Genomic DNA, 20261 nt, shown 5'->3' with positions numbered 1-20261 from the left:
AGTATTATGGTAAGTACTGGGCATGTCTTGGCAGCACCCCTCTGAATAAGCAATCAATGGACCAATGTTGTTAAATGGAAACAACATAATTATTACACAGACTATTTGGTGATGGCGCTGACCATTAAAACAATAATACAGTTGGTTAAAGGTTTTTATTAAGGAAAAACATTCAATATATTAATTCTACCTCTACATGTAGGCTATATATCTACCAGGGATTTTGTTTTCAAAAATACATTATGCACTCCATTAGTCCAAACCTATGGCAGAATGAACTAAATCCACTAATGCATAAAACTGTTTAACACACGTTCAGAGGTTACAGTCACTCAACACTCACTCTTACAGAAAACTCACATGATTTCACTATAAATTTCACACGTGAAATCACATTTAAACAGTGTTTTTGGAACACTTCACGTGATCACGTTTTCACATGTTTAACTTTATGTTATCACATGTTACTTTACATCATGTTGTCATATTTTATCACATTGACTTCACATACATGACATTTGATCACATGAAAACATGTGTTTTTTTTGGAACACTTCAAACATTCATATGTGAAATTCATGTGGTTATTCCATAAGGGGAGTCACTCCAAAGTATTTGTAATCAAAGTATAATGTGATCAAGAAAGAGGATAAAGAAATTATAATGTGAAGAGAAAACATCTCAAATCCTACAGCAAACCAGCAGCAAACCCATAATACATTCAGTGGGAGTACAGTATGTCCTGTTTGGATGGCTTCATTTCCTGTTGGAACAAAAACAATATTGTAAAAAATAATCCATGTATGTATTTCATAATCGTTCTTTTCTTGTTGTTGTACAGTTCTACTCATTTATTCAGACACATTTATTTGACTGTGTTACCTGGGTAGTGTGTCAGTGTTGATTTCCCTGCGAAAACAAATGAAGAATTGAACGTTATGGTTGAAATTAATAGCAATGATTGTGCTTTTGTTTTGTTTACTAAACTGCTTATTGATCGTTTAATTAACGTAATAATGTGTTTATAACATACATGTGTTGAATAAAATAAAAAGTAAATTGTATATTGCAATATTAACCATCAACCCCAATATTAACCACCTTTATGCCTGATTTGAAATTTACTGGTTCACATTGAAGTTGCTCCACTAGGCGATGGTATAGGTTATACCAAATATCATAATCCAAGTGGAATACATTTTTATTTAACTAGGCAAGTCAGTTAAGAACAAATTCGTATTTACAATGACAGCCTAGGAACAGTGCCTTGTTCAGGGGCAGAATGACAGATGTTTACCTTGCCAGCTCGGGGATTCGACAAACAAGTTGGCTAAAGCACAGACCAACTAGACCACCAGGCTAGGTTTGAGTAGTAACAGTAGACTACTCACTGCTGGGCCACCAGGTTGAGCTACTGCAGTGAACAATCTACTAATAGTAGTGACAGTAGACTACTCACTGCTGGGCCAGGATGAGGGGGATGCTGGGGCTGTCAGTCTGGAACGGTGAGGCCGTCTCCCCGGTGCGAGCGTTGAACATGGACAGGGTGGAGAGGGGAGGAGGGACCCCACGACACCCAGCCATGCTCCGCAGCTCACTGGTGTTACCATGGATGGTGTGGTGGTGGTAGAGCTGGATACTAAAAGAAAAGACAGAGGGGAGGAAGGTTTATATACATTAGTCAAGTGTGGGGGTGATACTAAGCTTATCCTTGGCAATTATCATTGTCCATCTTCCTTAATCTCCTTGATGGTGTGATGTAATACATCTTCAGTCTCATGTAGTGGGTTTAGATATGTGGAATGGAAGGTTACGTACTCTGGTGTCTTTCCATCTCTTCTCTCACTGCAAATAAAAACAAAACATGTTATGTAACAACTATGAATAGTAATACAAAGTTGCCAAACAGTAAAGATATTTAATAATTGAAGGTTGCTAGGTTTTCAGCCAATCTCAGAGGAGTACAAAAGAAACGTACACTCCCTCTCGTCTGCAGCACATGATGTAGGCCAGTAGGAGACACAGGATGATGGCCAGAGCCAGGGGGACGATCACAGTCACAATGTAGTCTGGCAGGAAGTCTCTGGGAGGGGGGGACTCAGGAGGGTCATAGACCCCCCCAGCATCCAGGATACCTGGGCCCATGGTGGGGGCAGGAGAGGGGATCACTGGTCTGGACAGATCAATCTATGTACAGTAGACACAGGGATGGCAGAGGAGGATACATATTTAGGAGGGAGGGAATGTAAGGTGATGACCGTGTTGATATGCTATTTAATGTTATTTAAATTATTAAAACGCTTGTTCCCACCAATCTACACCTTGAAAATGAATAGCAAAAAACATGTTGGCAATGCTTGTGTGTGAGGCAGATTTACCATTAAATGCAGCTCTGGCTTTGGATGTGTGTAGATTAGCTCACTCTACAAAAATTTGACATAATACCTGCAGGTGATTCATTTCATTATTCATTCAGATAAATGTCACTGTTAGTAATGTTATGTTTACCCCCAAAGTAATCTAATGACAAAAAATGATGTTTTGGATATACCAGTGCTTGTGGACTCACCAGTGTGGACTTGCACCAGGTGACACAGTTGCCTGGGTAGGAGCAGACCTTGCAGTCCCCAGGGATCTTGGCCCTGCCCCCGGCCTCACACTGTCTCCTATGTTCAGCAGTCTGGAGCCTCAACAAGCACTCAGAGAAGTACTGGTCTGAACCCACCTTCACATACACCCTGGGACCCAATGCATGACACTGGCTTAGTTAACAATGACTGTACTGTACCTACTGTATATTATGAAATGTATCATGTGCTGAAAACGTCAATAAAATATTCCCTTGATTTAAATTTCAGTTTGAGTTTGACCTCTTTCATCCCCCCCAAAATGTTTTGATACTGAAAATGCTGAATGTTTTCTGATCATTAAATCTTCACGTTGCATGATTTGACGATTTTTGTTCAGATACACTACCGTTCAAAAGTTTGGGGTCACTTATAAATGTCCTTGTTTTTGAAAGAAAAGGACATTTTTTGTCCATTAAAATAACATCAAATTGATCAGAAATACAGTGTAGACATTGTTAATGTTGTAAATTACTATTGTAGCTGGAAACGCCAGATTTTTTATGGAATATCTACATAGGTGTACAGAGGCCCATTTATCAGCAACCATCACTCCTGTGTTCCAATGGCACATTGTGTTAGCTAATCCAAGTGTATCCAAACATGTTATTTGATGTTAATTTAATGAACAAAACATTTAATGAACAAAAAATGTGCTTTTCTTTAAAAAACAAGAACATTTCTAAGTGACCCCAAACTTTTCAAGGCCTAGTTGGGGAATGAATAGTGTGAATTCATAGTGTACTTCTCCTTCTGGTCTGGGATGCTCTCTGTTGAAAGTTAGTATAGGTGACAGTCAGCGACAGTTGAAATGTGACACTTCTTTACCCTTCGTAGTGTCCAGCCAGAGGCAGAGGGACACGGCCACCTCGGTCCAACGCAGACGTGATGTTGACAAAGTCCAGCCTGTCTGTCTTCCACATCCTCATCATATCCTGCCTGATCTCTTCCTGAACTGTAGAGGGCAGCACCTTCTCAATCTCCCTCAGTGGGATGAAGAACTCAGCCTGGTAGGGCATTCTCTTTGCTGAAAGAAAGGCCAATGGGAGAAACAAACAAACCAGTATTCACTGCTGTCACTGTGTGTATCTGAAATGGCACCCAATTCATTACTTTTGATCAGGCCTCATAGGGCTCTGCTCAAAGGTAGTGTGCACTGTATCGGTCATTCTACAGAACTCGTGTAAATTGGGGTTTGAAAAAAAAATCACATTTGTGTCCTATTTCTCCCAAACTTTAAGCACATATGTCTTCTAACATATGACAGATAGACATATCTACACACTGTTTGTATTGAATATTTAAGCACATATGTCTTCTAACATATGACAGATAGACATATCTACACACTGTTTGTATTGAATATTTGAAATATTTACCTGAATTCCTTACCATCCCACTAAATGTGTCACTACTAGCATAGTGTAAAAGTGGCAGTAAAGGGAGAACCATGCACAGTAGTGATCATTTTGATTAACCTTCTATTACAGATTCATTTTAGAAATCTTATTTGCATACCAAATTAACAAACTTGTTAGTTGATATAATTAATTAGATGCATAAGTAATTCAGTTTTAAAATGTTTAAATTGACCTATCTCTATTTTGGCAAAATAACAGGCGTTTTGGTGTCAAATGCCAATCATAAAGTTAAATACAGGGCTCTAGATGGGACTAACTCGTTTTGGTATAGGCATTGCCATTGAGGGCTTCCACCATTTAAAAGTAGTCAACTGGGTGGGGATTCCTATGGGTTGGGAGGGATCAGCTTATGATCAGAGCGCATTGTCTTCTTCAAATTGGGTTGCTTATGGTTTGTAAAGCAAAGACTATCCAGGAGCCAATACCAATATTTATACCAAGACATTGGTCCCAAGATCCAGACCCAGTGAGTTGAGACCATGACAACTTATAGACCGAATAGATCAAGAGTCCATGGGCCCTTCTTCAATTGTAATAAACTCAAGTAGAGTAAACTTGAGTACAGAACAGTACAGCACAGTACAGCACAGTACAGTAGAACATAGGAAATTAGGGTACAGTAGAGTAGGTTACAGTACAGTAGAATACAGTACAGTACAACATAGTAGAGCACAGTGCAGTATAGTACAGTAGAGTAGGTTACAGTACAGTACAGTATAGTACAGCAGAACACAGTCAGGTAAAGTACAGTAGAGTAGAGTACAGTAGAGCATTATAGACATCTGTGTTTTGCCAAACATATGTCAATGTTTGGGCTTTTGGATGGTTGGAGCCCAGTGCTGGCTATGCATCTCAATACTCTACACTTTTTCCTGAAGTGTGCACTTGTCCACATGGTGGTCCTCTGTAGCTCAGTTGGTAGAGTATAGCGCATACAGCCCGTGCTGTCATAGACTCCATAATGGCACAGATACAAAGATATATATCTCTATTGTGTCAATTGTTTCAGTTGTGATCGTTTCGGTTTGGAGAGTTTTTGGCTGATTTTGGACTTTAAAGAGGTCCCATAGCTAACATATCGTTCATTTGGACAGATGTACATCCCAGCAAACATATACTTTAATCCCAAAACCATACTTTACATATTTCCAACTTGCTCACAAATTCTCTCCAAAATGCTTGCAGTGGCCATAGTGGAGAGGGGTGCAATCCCATCACCTGATATGTGTAGGGTTTAAAGGGACATTAATTCGAAAGTCTTTTAAAGTGTGTTTCTGTGGTGACGTCAAAACTGGGGACAGCATATTTAAAAAAAAAAAAAAACTAAACCACAGGAGCCTGCTGAGGAGAGAACTGCTCATAATAATGTCCAGAACTGAGCAAATGGAATGACATCAAACACCTGGAAACCATGTGTTTGGTACCATTCCACCCAATCCACTCCAGTCAATAACACAAGCCCACACCAACCTTGTGTGAAATAAACAAAACAAATAATTAGATCAGTATCTTTCAATGTTATAATAGAACAACTCAATATGTTCTATTGAAATAATACTGTTAAAAAATAATAATCATGAACTGCTTTATTTTCAAACATAAAGTTTAGGAGTCAGGGTTTGGGACAGCCACCTCTCAATAGATATAGGTGTATAAACAATGAATTTATACTATATCAGTTGAACAATATATATCAGTTGTTATTGCCGAAGTTTGGATACTTTGTTTGGGGCGGGAAAGCAATTTACACCACTTCTGTAGAATCACTCATATAGGGAATAGGGTGCCATTTTGAGCCTTGGTAAAAAAGTAGTGCCATTTTGGATGTTTAGACTCGATAGTATGATGTAATATATTATTTCCCAGAACTGTTCTCCCATCACAGAATACATACCTGGAGGGTCAATCGTTATGATCAGTCTGTCTCTGAATGTGTCATAGCTCCGTTTGTTAGTCACTGTGATCTGAAATGGAAAGAGAAACAGTGAGATGTTAAAGGATGTCTGGGATGTCTTCACACCCCGGCCATCCTACAATCTAAGCTTGATGCCCTCAATCTCACACAATTATCAATGAATCTAACAGGTACAACCTCAAATCCGTAAACACAGGCACCCTCATAGATTTCATCCTAACCAAGCTGCCCTCCAAATATACCTTTGCTGTTTTCAACCAACATCTCAGCGAATCACTGCCTCATTGCTTACATCCGTAATGGATCTGCGGTCAAACGACCACCCTTCATCACTGTTAAACGTTCCCTAAAACACTTCAGCGAGCATGCCTTTCTAATCGACTTGGCCCGGGTATCCTGGAAGTATATTGACCTCATTCCGTCAGTAGAGGATGTCTGGTTATTCTTTAAAAGTGCTTTCCTCACAATCTTAAATAAGCATGCCCCATTCAAAAAATGTAGAACCAGGAACAGATATAGCCTGTGGTTCACTCCAGACCTTACTGCTCTTGACCAGCACAAAAACATCCTGTGGCGTACGGCATTAGCATCGAATTAGCCTCGCGATATGCAACTTTTCAGGAAAGTTAGGAACCAATATACACAGGAGGTTAGGAAAGCAAAGGCTAGCTTTATCAAACAGACACTGTAAAGTCCATGGAGAATAAGAGCACCTCATCCCAGCTGCCCACTGCACTGAGGCTAGGAAACACTGTCACCACCGATAAATCCACAATAATTGAGAATTTCAATAAGCATTATTCTACGGCTGGCCATGCTTTCCATCTTGCCACCCCTACCCTGGCCACCCCAACAGCCCTGCACCCCCCACAGCAACTTGCCCAAGCCTCCCCCATTTCTCCTTCACCCAAATCCAGATAGCTGATGTTCTGAAAGAGCTGCAAAATCTGGACCCCTGCAAATCAGCTGGGCTAGACAATCTGGACCTTCTCTTTCTAAAATGATCAGCTGAAATTGTTGCAACCCCTATTACTAGCCTGTTCAAGCTCTCCTTCGTATCGTCTGAGATCCTCAAAGATTGGAAAGCTGCTGCGGTCATCCCCCTCTCAAATGACTGCCTCGCCTGGTTCACCAACTATTTCTCAGACAGAGTTCAGTGTGTCAAATCGGAGGGCCTGTTGTCCGGACCTCTGGCAGCCTCTATGGGGGTGCCACAGGGTTAAATTCTCAGGCCGACTCTTTTCTCTGTATACATCAATGATGTTGCTCTTGCTGCTGGTGATTCTCTGATCCACCTCTACGTAGACGACACCATTCTGTGTACTTCTGGCCCTTCTTTGGACACTGTGTTAACTAACCTCCAGATGAGCTTCAATGCCATACAACTCTCCTTCCATGGCCTCCAACTACTCTTAAATGCAAGTAAAACTAAATGCATGCTCTTCAATCGATCGCTGCCTTCACCTACCCGTCCGTTCAGCATCACTACTCTGGACGGTTCTGACTTAGAATAGAAATACCTAGGTGTCTGGCTAGACTGTAAACACTCCTTCCAGACTCACATTAAGCATCTCCAATCCAAAATTAAATCTAGAATCGGCTTCCTATTTCGCAACAAAGCATCCTTCACTCATGCTGCCAAACATACCCTCGTAAAACTGACTATCCTGCCGATCCTTGACTTCGGCGATGTCAATTACAAAATAGCCTCCAACACTCTACTCAGCAAATTGGATGAAGTCTATCACAGTCCCATCCGAAGGGCCACTGCGACCTTTATGCTCTCGTTGGCTGGCCCTCGCTTCATATTCGTCGCCAAACCCACTGGCTCCAGGTCATCTATAAGTCTTTGCTAGGTAAAGCCCCGCCTTATCTCAGCTCACTGGTCACCATAACAGCACCCACCTATAGCACGTGCTCCAGCAGGTATATTTCACTGGTCACCCCCAAAGCCAATTCCTATTTTGGCCGCCTTTCCTTCCAGTTCTCTGCTGCCAATGACTGAAGCGAATTGCAAAAATCACTGAAGCTGGAGACTCATTTCTCCCTCACTAACTTTAAGCACCAGCTGTCAGAGCAGCTCACAGATCACTGCACATGTCCATTGCTCATCTGTAAATATCCCATCCAACTACCTCTTCCCCATACTGTTATTCTTTTTCTTCTCCTTTGCACCCCAGTATCTTCACTTGCACATTCATCTTCTGCACATCTATCACTCCCGTGTTTAATTTGCTAAATTGTAATTATTCGCCACATTGACTTTATGTTTGCTTATTCCATGTGTAACTCTGTGTTGTTGTTTGTGTCGCACTGTTTTGCTTTATCTTGGCCAGGTCGCAGTTGTAAATGAGAACTTGTTCTCAACTAGCCGACCTGGTTAAATAAAGGTGTTCTCAACTAGCCTACCTGGTTAAATAAAGGTGTTCTCAACTATCCTACCTGGTTAAATAAAGGTGTTCTCAACTATCCTACCTGGTTAAATAAAGGTGTTCTCAACTAGCCTACCTGGTTAAATAAAGGTCAAATAAAAAATATCTTATCCTTTGACCATTACAAGCTACATACTGTGCCCAGAAATATCCTTCACATTCATGCTTCAAATATGTTTAACATTTTTCAATGCAGAATCATACACATTTCAACCGAGAGAAGTTATAAACTAGATCCTCATGACAGTGTGACTGAGTCCCAAATGGTACTCTTATCCCCAATCTGGTTCTGGTCAAAAGTAGTGCACTGTGTAGGGAATAGGGTGCTATTTGGGACGTAATCTGTGTGTATCTCAGAGCACCCCTAGTTGATGAGTCTGCTCTGTGTACCTCTATCATACTCTTTCCCTGGGCCAGTGGGGTGCCGTAGAGGAAGCCGTTATCATAGTGGTGCCTCTGGGTAAATCGAAGCCAGCCAGGCAGGTCCGGGAAGGACTGCATGTTGCACTTAAACAGCATGGGATCATTGTAGACCCGCCCTGATTTTCAGAATGGGAGAGTGGGAGAGAAGAGAGAAGCATTATGGTTGTTGGTTGTATATCATTTGAACCTTACCGACACCTACCTCATGATACCCGCTGATTTGTTGTATGAATGTCAGTTGGGACATACCAATACATGTATGGAAGCTTTAAGTGTAAAGATATGAAGAAATTACAATAAACAACCAACATTTATATCTATTCATTGGGAAGGCTTTACATTGTTAGATTATTGCTATTAGTAATGACGAGCTTCAACCCACTGGGCACGAACTGGTTGAATCAATGTTGTTTCAACTTCATTTGTCAACGTGTCAGTTTACGTGGAAAAGACATTAGATTTTTTTTAAAGGTTATGAACTGTTGTTTTGAGTATCTACAGTTATCCCTCCAGTCTCACACCCAGGGTTTTAACAACACCCAACCCTGCTTAGCTTTGATATTTTTCAATGACTGTCACCAATGTGCTATCATGGAAACAATTGTTGAAAAATATCCACTTAATAGATTCACTGTTGATATCGAAGTCATTCCAAAGTGTAGGTTCAACAGAGCAAATGAAATGAAACCAAACCTTATCAGTCGTATATCATCAAAGATGCTATTTAGGCCCATATCATTTGGGAAGTCATCAACAGCTGTTATTTCAATTCAACCCAGGATTCAACTAAAAATAGACAATACATACTGTATAGGCCAAGGGCTTCAAGCTTTGGTTGATTTCAAATAGAATCTACATGTTAATAATAAATAAGTTCGATTCAAGTCTCCATCTCAACCAAAAATAAAAGTGCAATAATAGGATTAGGATTAGATCAAATCAAGCTGTATTTAAAGTATATGTAAAGTTTGACTTGATTTAGTCCTATTCTTTCATTTGTAGACAAACTGGATTTAAAACCAGTCTCAGTGGCACAGATGGAGCTGTCCAAGTAGAAGACACATCTCCTTTAAAACTTGATATTTGTTTGCGTTGGCAACCAAACACAACTCCATATAACTTTTGCAATACAGTAAATAGTCTTTTAACAAATTATTTTCTGGATTCAGGTCTCCATCTCATCCAAAAATAGAAGTTAAAGAATAGGATTAAGCCAGTGGCTCAGATGGAACTATCCAAGCAGTAGATACATCTCCTTTAAATGTTGATATTTGGTTATGCTGTCAACCAAACACAATTCAATATTACCTTTGGAAGACAGTAAATCCCCAAATGTTAAGGCTATCTTACAAACTAATGTAACAGTATATACCCAACCTTAAAATAAGTAACACAGCCATGGACATATTTTGAGGATACAGTAACAATAAATGTCTTCTTATGTTCAGGGTCGCAGGTTTGTGGAAATCGTCACAATTGCTCTATTAATCTGCACAGAATCTCAAACAGAATTGATCACTTGTACCATACTTTAATGTAATCTCAACTAACTGTAATCCAGGTAATTTGATTGTGCTATTAGATCAAGCACAGTGAAAACACATTAAGCTTGTTGTATTAAATAAACAAAATACCTGACATTGTATTCCCATTTGAACTTTATAGTGTGCTTTTAAATGGTTGAAAGCTAGATGATAACACAATTAGGTGACAATTAACCAAGAATATGACTTTTTTTTCATTGGAATTTGGTTGTGCTTTTAGATGGTTGAAAACATAATACCAAATTGGAATTCAACAAACTTTTGGCAGTCTTTTTGAGTGGGTGAAAATAGGTTGGAATCTCATTGATTAATGTACATGTATCTACCAAGTATTACCCACGTTGAAATGACGTGGTGTGCCCAGTGGAAAGTTAAACTGTACACTAAGAGGTGACTTACTGAAATTTCAGCCTTACCATAGTGTTTCAGGAAGGGTTCAAATTCATTCTGGAAGGCCTCTCTCTGCAGCTCGAATACAAACAGCTGTCCCACAGGGGTATAAGCCTTGATGTCTGCCTTGACCACTAGTACACTGGTCACACACACTGCGTACATGTAGATAGGAGCACAAGTACCAAAGGATATCACTATTGGATATGGCAAAGTTACATGAGGTTACAAATAGCATGAAACTTGGACAGTGAACTGATTTGCACTTAAACACCATGCCCACAACATTACGCAGCATAGCTGTTAAAACTATATTTTCTGTAATTTCACATGATGTCATATAACTTCAAAATTGTATATATACTGGCAGCACAAATCTCCTCCTCTCCTCACCTACTTTAGTTAATCACTGGTAAGTTCTCTAAAATATCCATCATAAAACATACATTATATTAGCTATAGAAGAAGTGATCTTTGTCAATAATAAAACCGCTTGTCAATGTTGTCATATTCACAATTATAAAGTAACAAATACTTAACCTTGCCTGTTAAAATAAATCTCCAGCCTGTCCAGTCTGCCATCTTGTTTTGAGCTGTGATTGACAGGGCCAAGAGGAGAGGAGGGCTAGGTCACTCCCAGTCAGGCAGGCACTTCAGGGCTATTTCTGACCCACACACTATACAGTAATAACTTCCTGAAGTGTGTGTGTGAGTACATGTGTGTGTGTTTGTCTGTCTGAATGTGTGTGTGTGTGTGTATATGTGTGTGTGTGTGTGTGTGTGTGTGTGTGTGTGTGTGTGTGTGAGTGTGTGTGTGTGTGTGTGTGTGCCTGCATGTCTTTAGGTTTGAGGTATAATAAAAACACTAGCCGTGTAGTCTGCCTTCCCTGTCTAACTGTGTCCCCTAGTCTTCCACCCCTCCTATACAATGGTAGAAAAAACTATACTGAACAAAAATATAAATGCAACATACAACAATTTGATTGATTTTACTGAGTTCAAGTTCATAAGAAAAAAACAACCAATTTTTTAAAATGTATTAGCCCCTAATCTATGGATTTCACATGACTGTTTCACATGACTCACAGACACACAAAAAATGAGCCTCACAATGGGCCTCAGGATCTCGTCATGGTATCTCTGTGCATTCAAATTGCCATCAATAAAATGTAATTGTATTCATTGTTGAACACAATTGACATCGGTAAACCGCTTGCCCACACGACACAATACACGCGGTTTGCGGGTTGTGAGGCTGGTTGGACGTACTGTCAAATTCTCTAAAACGAAGTTGGAGGCGGCTTATGGTTGAGAAATTATCATTAAATTCTCTGGCAACAGCTCTGGTGGACAGTCTTGCAGTCAACATGCCAATTGCACGCTCCCTCACAACTTGAGACATCTGTGGCATTGTGTTGTGTGACAAAACTGCACCTTTTAGAGTGGCCTTTTATTGTCCCCAGCATAAGGTGCGTAAGTGTGTAATGACCATGCTGTTTAATCAGCTTCTTGATATGCCGCACCTGTCAGGTGGATGGATTATCTTGGAAAAGGAGAAATGCTCACTATCAGGGATGTAAACAAATTTGTGCACAAAATTTGAGAGAAATAAGCTTTTTGTGCGTATGGAAAATGTCTGGGATCTTTTCTTTCAGCTCATGAAACATGGGACCAACACTTTACATGTTGCGTTTATATTTTTGTTCAGTGAAGATTGCCATTAATCATATTCAATCAATCCTCCTAATTATCTGGCAATTGTGATTCCACAAAATATATGTGGGGAGAAAATTAATAAAAAATCAAACAAATAAAAGCTATGAAATAGATTAGTCACTCTACTGTTTAATTTCTACTACTGAAACACCCCTTAAAATGTATCTTCTATGTTCTCCAAAAATGTAATTGCTGGTTGATGGGCCTTTCCATATTATTCACACTGATATCACTGACTTTCCAGTGAATTACATCAAATATGTAGCTATGCTACTATATCTAGCCTACACCTTAGACTATGTAATCTTAAACTATATCACGGATCATTAAAAAAAGTAGACTAGGTTAGCCTTATGATGCATTGAAAATGCCACTATGTACCGTATGCGTCAGGGTGTGCACAACATGGCCTATCTCAATGGGAGTCTGCTTCTTGGTTCCATATGTTGTAATTTCGAATAAAAATACATTAATGGTCGTTATGTTAACCGTTATCTGCCTATATATTCTGAGATAGCTCATTTACAGTTTATTCGTAGCTAGGGAAAACGCATTGGACTGACACGGTATGGAGCGCATTATTTAGATGCAGACTACGAGGCATTGTCTACTCTACGCCCTCACAAGAATGTAGGCTATCACCGACTACTGCTAAAACATTGTATAACATATTATCATCAAACGTGTAGGCTAGACAGGCACTGGTGAATGCAGGAAACGACGATATAAAAAGGATACATCATCATTGGACACAGTAATCTGATGCATGCTGGTTTTGATTTCGTCAGGGTCCTAAAGTGCCCAAAAAGTTCCGTGTAAAGAAGATTTCTGTTTATTTGTCTCGTCTACTTGATATCATAATTGTAATTATTTAGAACTCGTGTATGGAGTAGACCTTCACATATATTGATTATCGCTAGGCTAATATTCAAGGACTAAAAACGTAGAGTGAACCCGACCGGTGCTATGACCCAGTTTCGTTCCATCCTCCGTAGCGGTCTGCTTTTACGCGAGCGAGGAGGACCCAGAGCCACAAATCAGCAGTTCAGAAAATCAAGAGATCAAAATGATGATGCTGCTCTTGAAAAGGGATTAAACTGAATAAATCTGTCGTCAGTGGAAAATCCAGCGTTCATTGGGTTACTGTTCCAGTTTTCTGCAGTGATGTTTTTGTAACCAGGGCATTTTCTCCAGGTTTTTCCGTCAGGTTGGTGTTTTAATTACTAGCGAGTTTGACTAATGAATGCATCGTTTTTCACTTTCCTCCATTCCATAGGATTGGGATACTGGATGCACGCGGCCTAAAACAATAACCGTTGTTTTTTTATTCTCCTGCTATTCCGTTCTAGTCGGCACGTAGGTTCACCGTCTCCCCAACAGAATTGACTGTTGGTGAGAACGGACCGATTTGTGCTGACAACCGAGGAAGAGAAAGGGAGAGATGCCGTTGCTGAGCAGCCGTTGTGAAGCTTGACTGATCATGATGAAGACCGATACCTCATCTTCCAAGAGCACCGGCTCTGGTTCGACGCTGAGGAGCCCATCCCCGCACCGGAACGCATACGAGGCGGGGATACAGGCGCTGAAGCCTGTGAAGGACAATGCTGCAAATGGCGATTATATGCAGGAAGGCCCCCGCGGCCGCCGGAGCTACGGCTCCAACGTGCACCGTATCAAGAACATGTTTCAGCAGATGCAAGGCCCAGGGAGCACATCTCCCGGCAGGGAGGGGGAGGGAGGGGAGGACCTGGAGAAGACTACTGAGAGGGTGCGTCTCTCCCTCCCCAGAGCCGGTAGCCTGAATGAGAATGTGGACCACAGCGCCTTGCTGAAGCTGGGATCCACTGTCTCAGAGCGGGTTAACCGGTTCAACCCCAATGCCAAAGCAGAGAACGGGCAGGCTCCCCTAGCCTCATCACCCAGCTACTCCAAGATGCAAGAGACACGGAAGATCTTTGAACAACAGCAGGCGGCACAGCAGCTGGAGCGGGAGAAGCAGGCCGCTGCCACCAACCGGGTCCTGCTGAAGACCGAGCGGACCTCTGGCCTGGGCTTCCATGATGGCAGGCTGGACGTGGTGGCCCGGTTCAACGGCAGCACAGAATCCCTGGACAGCCTGGACACCACCGAGGCCGTGTCCCCCACTGTCTCCCAGCTCAGCGCTGTCTTTGAACGGGCCTCAGAGCTCCGCAACAATCTGCACCGCCTCTCCTCCACCCCTCCACTGCCCTCCCGGGGGGTCAGCACCAAGGTGGGGGTGCAGCTCAACTCCAAAATCATCTCCAAGAGGGCGAACCGTGCTTCTGCCCTCCCAACTGCCAGCCAGGAGGAGGAGGGTGGTGGGGGGCGCAGCCAGCGGGACCTGGATGGGCCTCCCAGAAGCCTCAGGGCTGCCCCCTCATCCTCCTCCACCTCCGATGGCCTGAATGGAGGGCAGAATGGAGGCCACAGTGGCCCGACACTCCCCAAGCCCAAAGAGGGCCGGGATAAGACTGGAACCCAGGCCAAAGCTGAAGGCCAGTCTGAGGATCACTCTGGTGACCAGGAGCCCAGCAGCACCTTAGTGAAAGCTGACATCCACCACATCTCTCTGGAGAATGGGGAGAACAGTACAGAGAGCGAGGCCCAGGTGAGGGAGACCTCTCCCAAGGGCACTAGCAGTGAGAGAGGGAGGCAGGGTGGAGATGGAGTGATGGGCCAGGGGGGTACAGCGGGGGAGGGAGAAGAGAGAACTGTAAAGGAGGATCAGTCAGGGGGAGAACAGGTGGATATCAGAACGTACAGCGCAGTGGGGGAGGACTCTGGAGGGAGCCAGCGGGATGAGGAAGAGGAGGATGAAGATGAGCCTTATGAGCCTGAGTCCAGCTGTCATGAGAAACCTGGTCTGCCTGAAGAGGAGGACCCTCCACCCAGCCGGAAGATCTGCTTCAGCACAGGGCCTATCAAGGTGAGCTCACACTCTAATAGAACATACATGGTCACGTACACACTATTGCACTGCATTCAATTATATTTAACACGGCACAGGCTTCCATCTTTACAACCAGTCCTTTTGTAGTAGTGTTTGACTTGGTCACTACCACGGATTTCCTTCACGCCATACATTACTATACGCTTAGTCACCCCCCCTTCCTCCTCTCCCCCTTTCCCCCTCCCTCTGTGCCAGTAGCCTTGTTCCCAGCCAGTTGCCACTGCCTGCCTGCATTCCCACTGTGCAGCTGACATGGCCCTGAAAGAACCAGTCTGTCGTTCCTTATCTGAAATGCAGCGGGAGCTAGCGGTAGCTCCCTCCCTCTCTCTCTGCAGCTCTCTCTCTAGCTTTCTCTCTCTAGCTCTCTCTCTCTAGCTCTCTCTCTCTAGCTCTCTCTCTCTAGCTCTCTCTCTCTAGCTCTCTCTCTCTCTGTAGCTCTCTCTGTAGCTCTCTCTGTAGCTCTCTCTGTAGCTCTCTCTAGCTCTCTCTCTGTAGCTCTCTCTCTCTGTAGCTCTCACTCTCTCTGTAGCTCTCTCTGTAGCTCTCTCTGTAGCTCTCTCTGTAGCTCTCTCTCTCTCTGTAGCTCTCTCTGTAGCTCTCTCTCTCTCTGGCTCTCTCTCTAGCACGCTCTCTGTAGCTTTCTTTCTCTAGCTCTCTCTTTCTCTCTGTAGCACTCCCTCTGTAGCTCTCTCTCTCTGTAGCTCTCTCTCTGTAGCTCTCTCTCTGTAGCTCTCTCTCTAGGTAGCTCTCGCTCTCTCTGTAGCTCTTGCTCTCTCTCTGTAGCTCTCTGTAGCTTTCTCTCTGTAGCTTGATCTCTCTCTCTCTCTCTCTCCTCTCTCTGTAGCTCGCTCAATCTCTCTGTCTGTAGCTCTCTCTCTAGCTCCCTCAAATGCTCTCTGTCTCTCAGTATGTCTCTCTCTCTGTGTCTGTAAATAATTGTTAGGGAGGAACAAAGAGGCAGAATAATTAGCGTAGCTGCTTTCTTATTGTGTGTCGGGATAATCATGACAGGCTTGACTTGTAAAAGGTCAACAGCAGTGCAGTGGTTGGTTTTATATCGATGGCGGTAATGCACCTAAAAAGATAGGTGTACACTGCCATTAAAATCCAAAGAAGAAGAAGACGGGTTGAGTTATGTTGGTGGTTGGTTCATTCCCATGTGCTTTACTAAGTTACACATGAGGAAGAAGTAATATTGATGATTTCTCTCAGCATGGTAAAGAAGTTATCCTGATATGGCTGTAGCCTCCTTTATCCAGACTTAGCATATTTAATTGCCTGCTTATGGGCCATATACTGGAGATGGCTTCCCATTTTATTCAAACTCATTAGGTAGGTTTATGCTACCAGAATACCTATCCCAATGGGCAATAAACAACAGTTGTCTGGATTTCACAGAGAAGTGAACATTCACACATTTGCAATGTGTTTTCTACAAACCTATATGATATTGATATTGAATAAAAAATGAAACTGATATTGAATTTCCGTATCGTTGCCCATCACAAATGATTCTAGACATAGACGTACGTTATTGTAGACCCCGTAATAAGCTGGAGGCTACATCCCATGTCAGGGCTAGGAGGGGAGAAGTTGATTCAGTGACTCTACTGACTGGGAAGTGTAATGATCCAAGAAGCAGCGTACGATTCTCTGCTCCCCCAGCTCAGTCTCACTGCTCTGTCATGAGCTGTGTCCCAAATGGTAACCTATTCCCTATATAGCACACTACTTTTGACCGGGGCCCACTGTAGGGAATGAGCTCTGGTCAAAAGTAGTGCCCCATGCAGTGCAGAAATACTATTTGAGAAGGTCCGGTCAGTAAAATGTCCTAGGTGTTAAAGGTCCAGATGGATATTGTCATTTATCAGCATAGTAACAAACCCCGCCTTGCAACCCATGTGACCCCAAACTGTTAACACTCCTCTTGTTGGCGGAGAGAAAATGTTGCTTTTTTAAAGCTGAGTTCCTGCAATTCTACTAATTTTTCCATGCATTATTTGTGTTTATATGATACCAGGGGTCAAAGCCCGACTGAGCCACAACCCCCCCCAAATAATATTATTATTTTATTTACATTTTGTAGTCAGGACCCCAGTCCGTATTGACCCAGTTCTGGTTCCGGATCCGGACTGTGGTCCGCCGGTTGAGTATGGGAGATGTAGGGAATGGTCGTTGGTCAAAAGTTGTCCACTATGTATGCATCTCCCTCACTAGCTTTAAGCACCAGCTGTCAGAGCAGCTCACAGATTACTGCACCTGTACATAGCCCATCTATAATTTAGCCCAAACAACTACCTCTTCCCCTACTGTGTTTATGTAGTTATTTATTTTGCTCCTTTGTGCCCCATTATTTCTACTTTGCACATTCTTCCACTGCAAATCAACCATTCCAGTGTTTTACTTGCTATACTGTATTTACTTTGCCACCATGGCCTTTTTTTGCCTTTACCTCCCTTATCTCACCTCATTTGCTCACATTGTATATAGACGTATTATTATTACTGTATTATTGACTGTATGGTTGTTTTACTCCATGTGTAACTCTGTGTCGTTGTATGTGTCAAACTGCTTTACTTTATCTTGGCCAGGTCACAATTGTAAATGAGAACTTGTTCTCAACTTGCCTACCTGTTTTAATAAAGGTGAAATAAAAATGTTATAATAAAAAAAAAAAATGTAGAGAATAGGGTGCTATTTGGTATGTAGACCTGTTCTCTGCTACCCCAGTTCAGTCTCCCTGCCCGGAGGTCTCCAGCATTAACATGGAGAGAGAGAAGCCCTAGCTCTGCCAAGTCAAGTGTGCGTTGATACTATTAAGTCCTACACTCACACATGCAGTGCCAGCTCAAGCAGCTACTGAAACAGCTATCATGACCATCCAAGTTCGCTCTCGCTCTCGAACAGAGTCATGCATCGTCAAATTGTGTTTGACCAATGAAGGAATTGAATCAATGTTGTTTCCATGTCATTTCACTGAAATGACGTTGAACCAAAGTGGAATAGACGTTGAATTGATATCTGTGCTATTTCATAAGTTCTGTTTCAACCAGTTATGATAACCCATAATTCCAGATCACTTCAGTAGAAGTTGTGACCCTATGAGAGTATCAAAAAGAGAAAACTGTGACTTCCTGTAGGGTTTTACATTGGCTCGCCATCTGCGTGGTGTGACAAAGCAGCGACAGCTCATTAGACCTAACAGAGAGCAGAGTGGGTCGGTCTGTGCTGTGGTCTTGTACCCGACAGTAATAACAATAATCTATTGCATTTCTGTCACGCTTTTTTCTAACAGAAATAACACTCAAAGCGCTTTGTGGCTGACTGTCTCCCTGTCTTTTTGATATGTTCAAGTAGAGCTCGGAAAGTAAACCGAAATTTATAGACACCAATCAACCAATCGCAGGAATTTTGCTGATCTCGTTCGGTACAATATATTTCAGAAATGTGAAGTTTGAAACTAAATGTGCTTGCTAATGTGGGTGATAGTTAATGGGATAATTGCTGGCTACGACCATCAAACTAGTGGTAGTAGTTTAAAGGATCATTGATAAAAACACACATGAAGGGTAGAACTTGTCATTCTATTTATCGTCATCGCATCAATTCAAGCTATTTTATCTCAGTATGGATTTTTGTCCATATCGCCAAGCTCTATGTTCAAGAAATCTCAAAGCGATTTGTGGCCGACTGTCAGTCTTTTTGATATGTTCTGTCTACTACTACTGTACACAACAGTGTCTGTCCTCTGAAACCCTCCCATCACACTGACACAGTCCTTCACTCTGTATCAGAGTCTCTTTTGTTATTTGGATTGATATGGGTACAGTGGGAATGCATGGGAGTCAGAGGAAGGACAAATTGAAGGCCCTTTATTTGGTGGCTAAAATGTCATGGTTTAATGACTGCCAGGACTTTGGTCACACAGTATTGTCACTAGCTTTTTTGTTGTTGCTGAATGTCTATCTGTCTCTGTGTGTATTTTTCTTCTGTGTCTTTCTTTCGCTGTTTCTATTTCTATCTCACTGTCTCTCTATCTCTGTGTGTCTTTCTCTCCGTCTCCGTCTTTCTCTCCTTCGCTGGTACAGGAAGTGCTCGTGCTTAGCCATTATTTTGTGAATATTTCCCCCTCATCGTATCTGCGCTCTCTCTCTCTCTCTCACCCAGACGCCCACACATAGGAGTTGTTGTGGTGACAGCCACTGGGGTCTGTGTCAAATGTATTTCTTTTTTTCTCTCTTCTCAAACTGGCACACACAGCATCGCTGGGGTAAAGTTCAGTTCACACTACTGGCTTTGTTCACTCTAACACCCTCCTCTCTCTCACTCCCTCTCTTTTTTTCTCTTTCTCCATCTGTCACCATTCTCCTCTTGTTTTATGATAAGTTGATAAAAATAGCAGCATTGTAATTACCACAGACAGGCCTCTCCTTTGGGGGCTGTCTGCTTGTTTTAAACACAGGAACCTGCTCTCCGGTTCCTCATTTCTTATTTGTTTTATTGTCCTTACTCTATATTACCTGTTTTACATCACTGTATTTCATAACTGTTCTCTCCTATTCTCCTGGTACAAGATGCTTTCAATTATTGATCCTAATGTTGATTGGAGTGATTTGTGTGTGTGTGTGTGTGTGTGTGTGTGTGTATAATCATTTTTTTAAATAATCTCCTTTAAATTTGTACCATGTGTGTAGAAAAAACTATCTGCAACGTACACTCTTTCAACCAGGGACAGAATTCCCCTTTGTCCCTCTTCAACTATCTTTCCACCTCTGTCCATTCTTCACCAATAATCTGATGAATATTTACAGCCTACACAGTG

General features: G+C 42.2%; 2 protein-coding genes across 3 annotated transcripts in view; one reads left to right on the top strand and one right to left on the bottom strand.

Annotated features, from left to right (window-relative positions):
* Window positions 1–140: 140 nt before the first annotated feature.
* On the bottom strand, window positions 141–11447 carry LOC139376793 (sarcoglycan, alpha). 2 transcript variants are annotated; one of them, XR_011627961.1, is made up of 12 exons: window positions 11298–11421; window positions 10779–10907; window positions 8786–8934; window positions 5943–6012; window positions 3456–3654; window positions 2570–2738; window positions 1979–2187; window positions 1819–1845; window positions 1460–1639; window positions 883–909; window positions 683–763; window positions 490–651 (listed from the first exon to the last, which is right to left on the bottom strand). XR_011627961.1 is itself a non-coding variant. In XM_071119721.1 (11 exons), exons 1-11 carry the CDS (start codon window positions 11332–11334, stop codon window positions 757–759), a joined length of 1203 nt encoding a protein of 400 aa, XP_070975822.1. In that variant the 5' UTR covers window positions 11335–11447; the 3' UTR covers window positions 141–756. The 2 variants fall into 2 exon arrangements, 1 of the variants encoding a protein (XP_070975822.1); XM_071119721.1 differs by having other exon boundaries at window positions 141–763; window positions 11298–11447.
* Window positions 11448–13470: 2023 nt separating this feature from the next.
* LOC139376792 (neurabin-2-like) overlaps window positions 13471–20261 on the top strand; it is a 25857-nt gene continuing 19066 nt past the window's right edge. Inside the window, exons 1-2 of the mRNA XM_071119720.1 lie at window positions 13471–13675; window positions 13818–15415. Coding sequence (XP_070975821.1) covers window positions 13949–15415 — 1467 coding nt within the window. The 5' untranslated portion in view covers window positions 13471–13675; window positions 13818–13948. The remainder of the gene's footprint in view (window positions 13676–13817; window positions 15416–20261) is intronic.

This window comes from Oncorhynchus clarkii, chromosome 20 (genome assembly GCF_045791955.1).
Source record: "Oncorhynchus clarkii lewisi isolate Uvic-CL-2024 chromosome 20, UVic_Ocla_1.0, whole genome shotgun sequence".
In the NCBI taxonomy this organism is placed as follows: Eukaryota; Metazoa; Chordata; class Actinopteri; order Salmoniformes; family Salmonidae; genus Oncorhynchus; species Oncorhynchus clarkii.
Note: the sequence above shows the minus strand (reverse complement) of the source record. Positions and strands in the feature narration are given on the sequence as shown.

Coding starts and splice junctions, on each gene's coding strand:
- LOC139376793 (XM_071119721.1), bottom strand. CDS start 11,334: ATGGCAGACTGGACAGGCTGGAGATTTATTTTAACAG. Junction 10,908..11,297: donor CTGGAGATTTATTTTAACAG/GCAAGGTTAAGT, acceptor ACATGTACGCAG/TGTGTGTGACCAGTGTACTA. Junction 1,640..1,818: donor AGAGATGGAAAGACACCAGA/GTACGTAACCTT, acceptor CTTTTCTTTTAG/TATCCAGCTCTACCACCACC.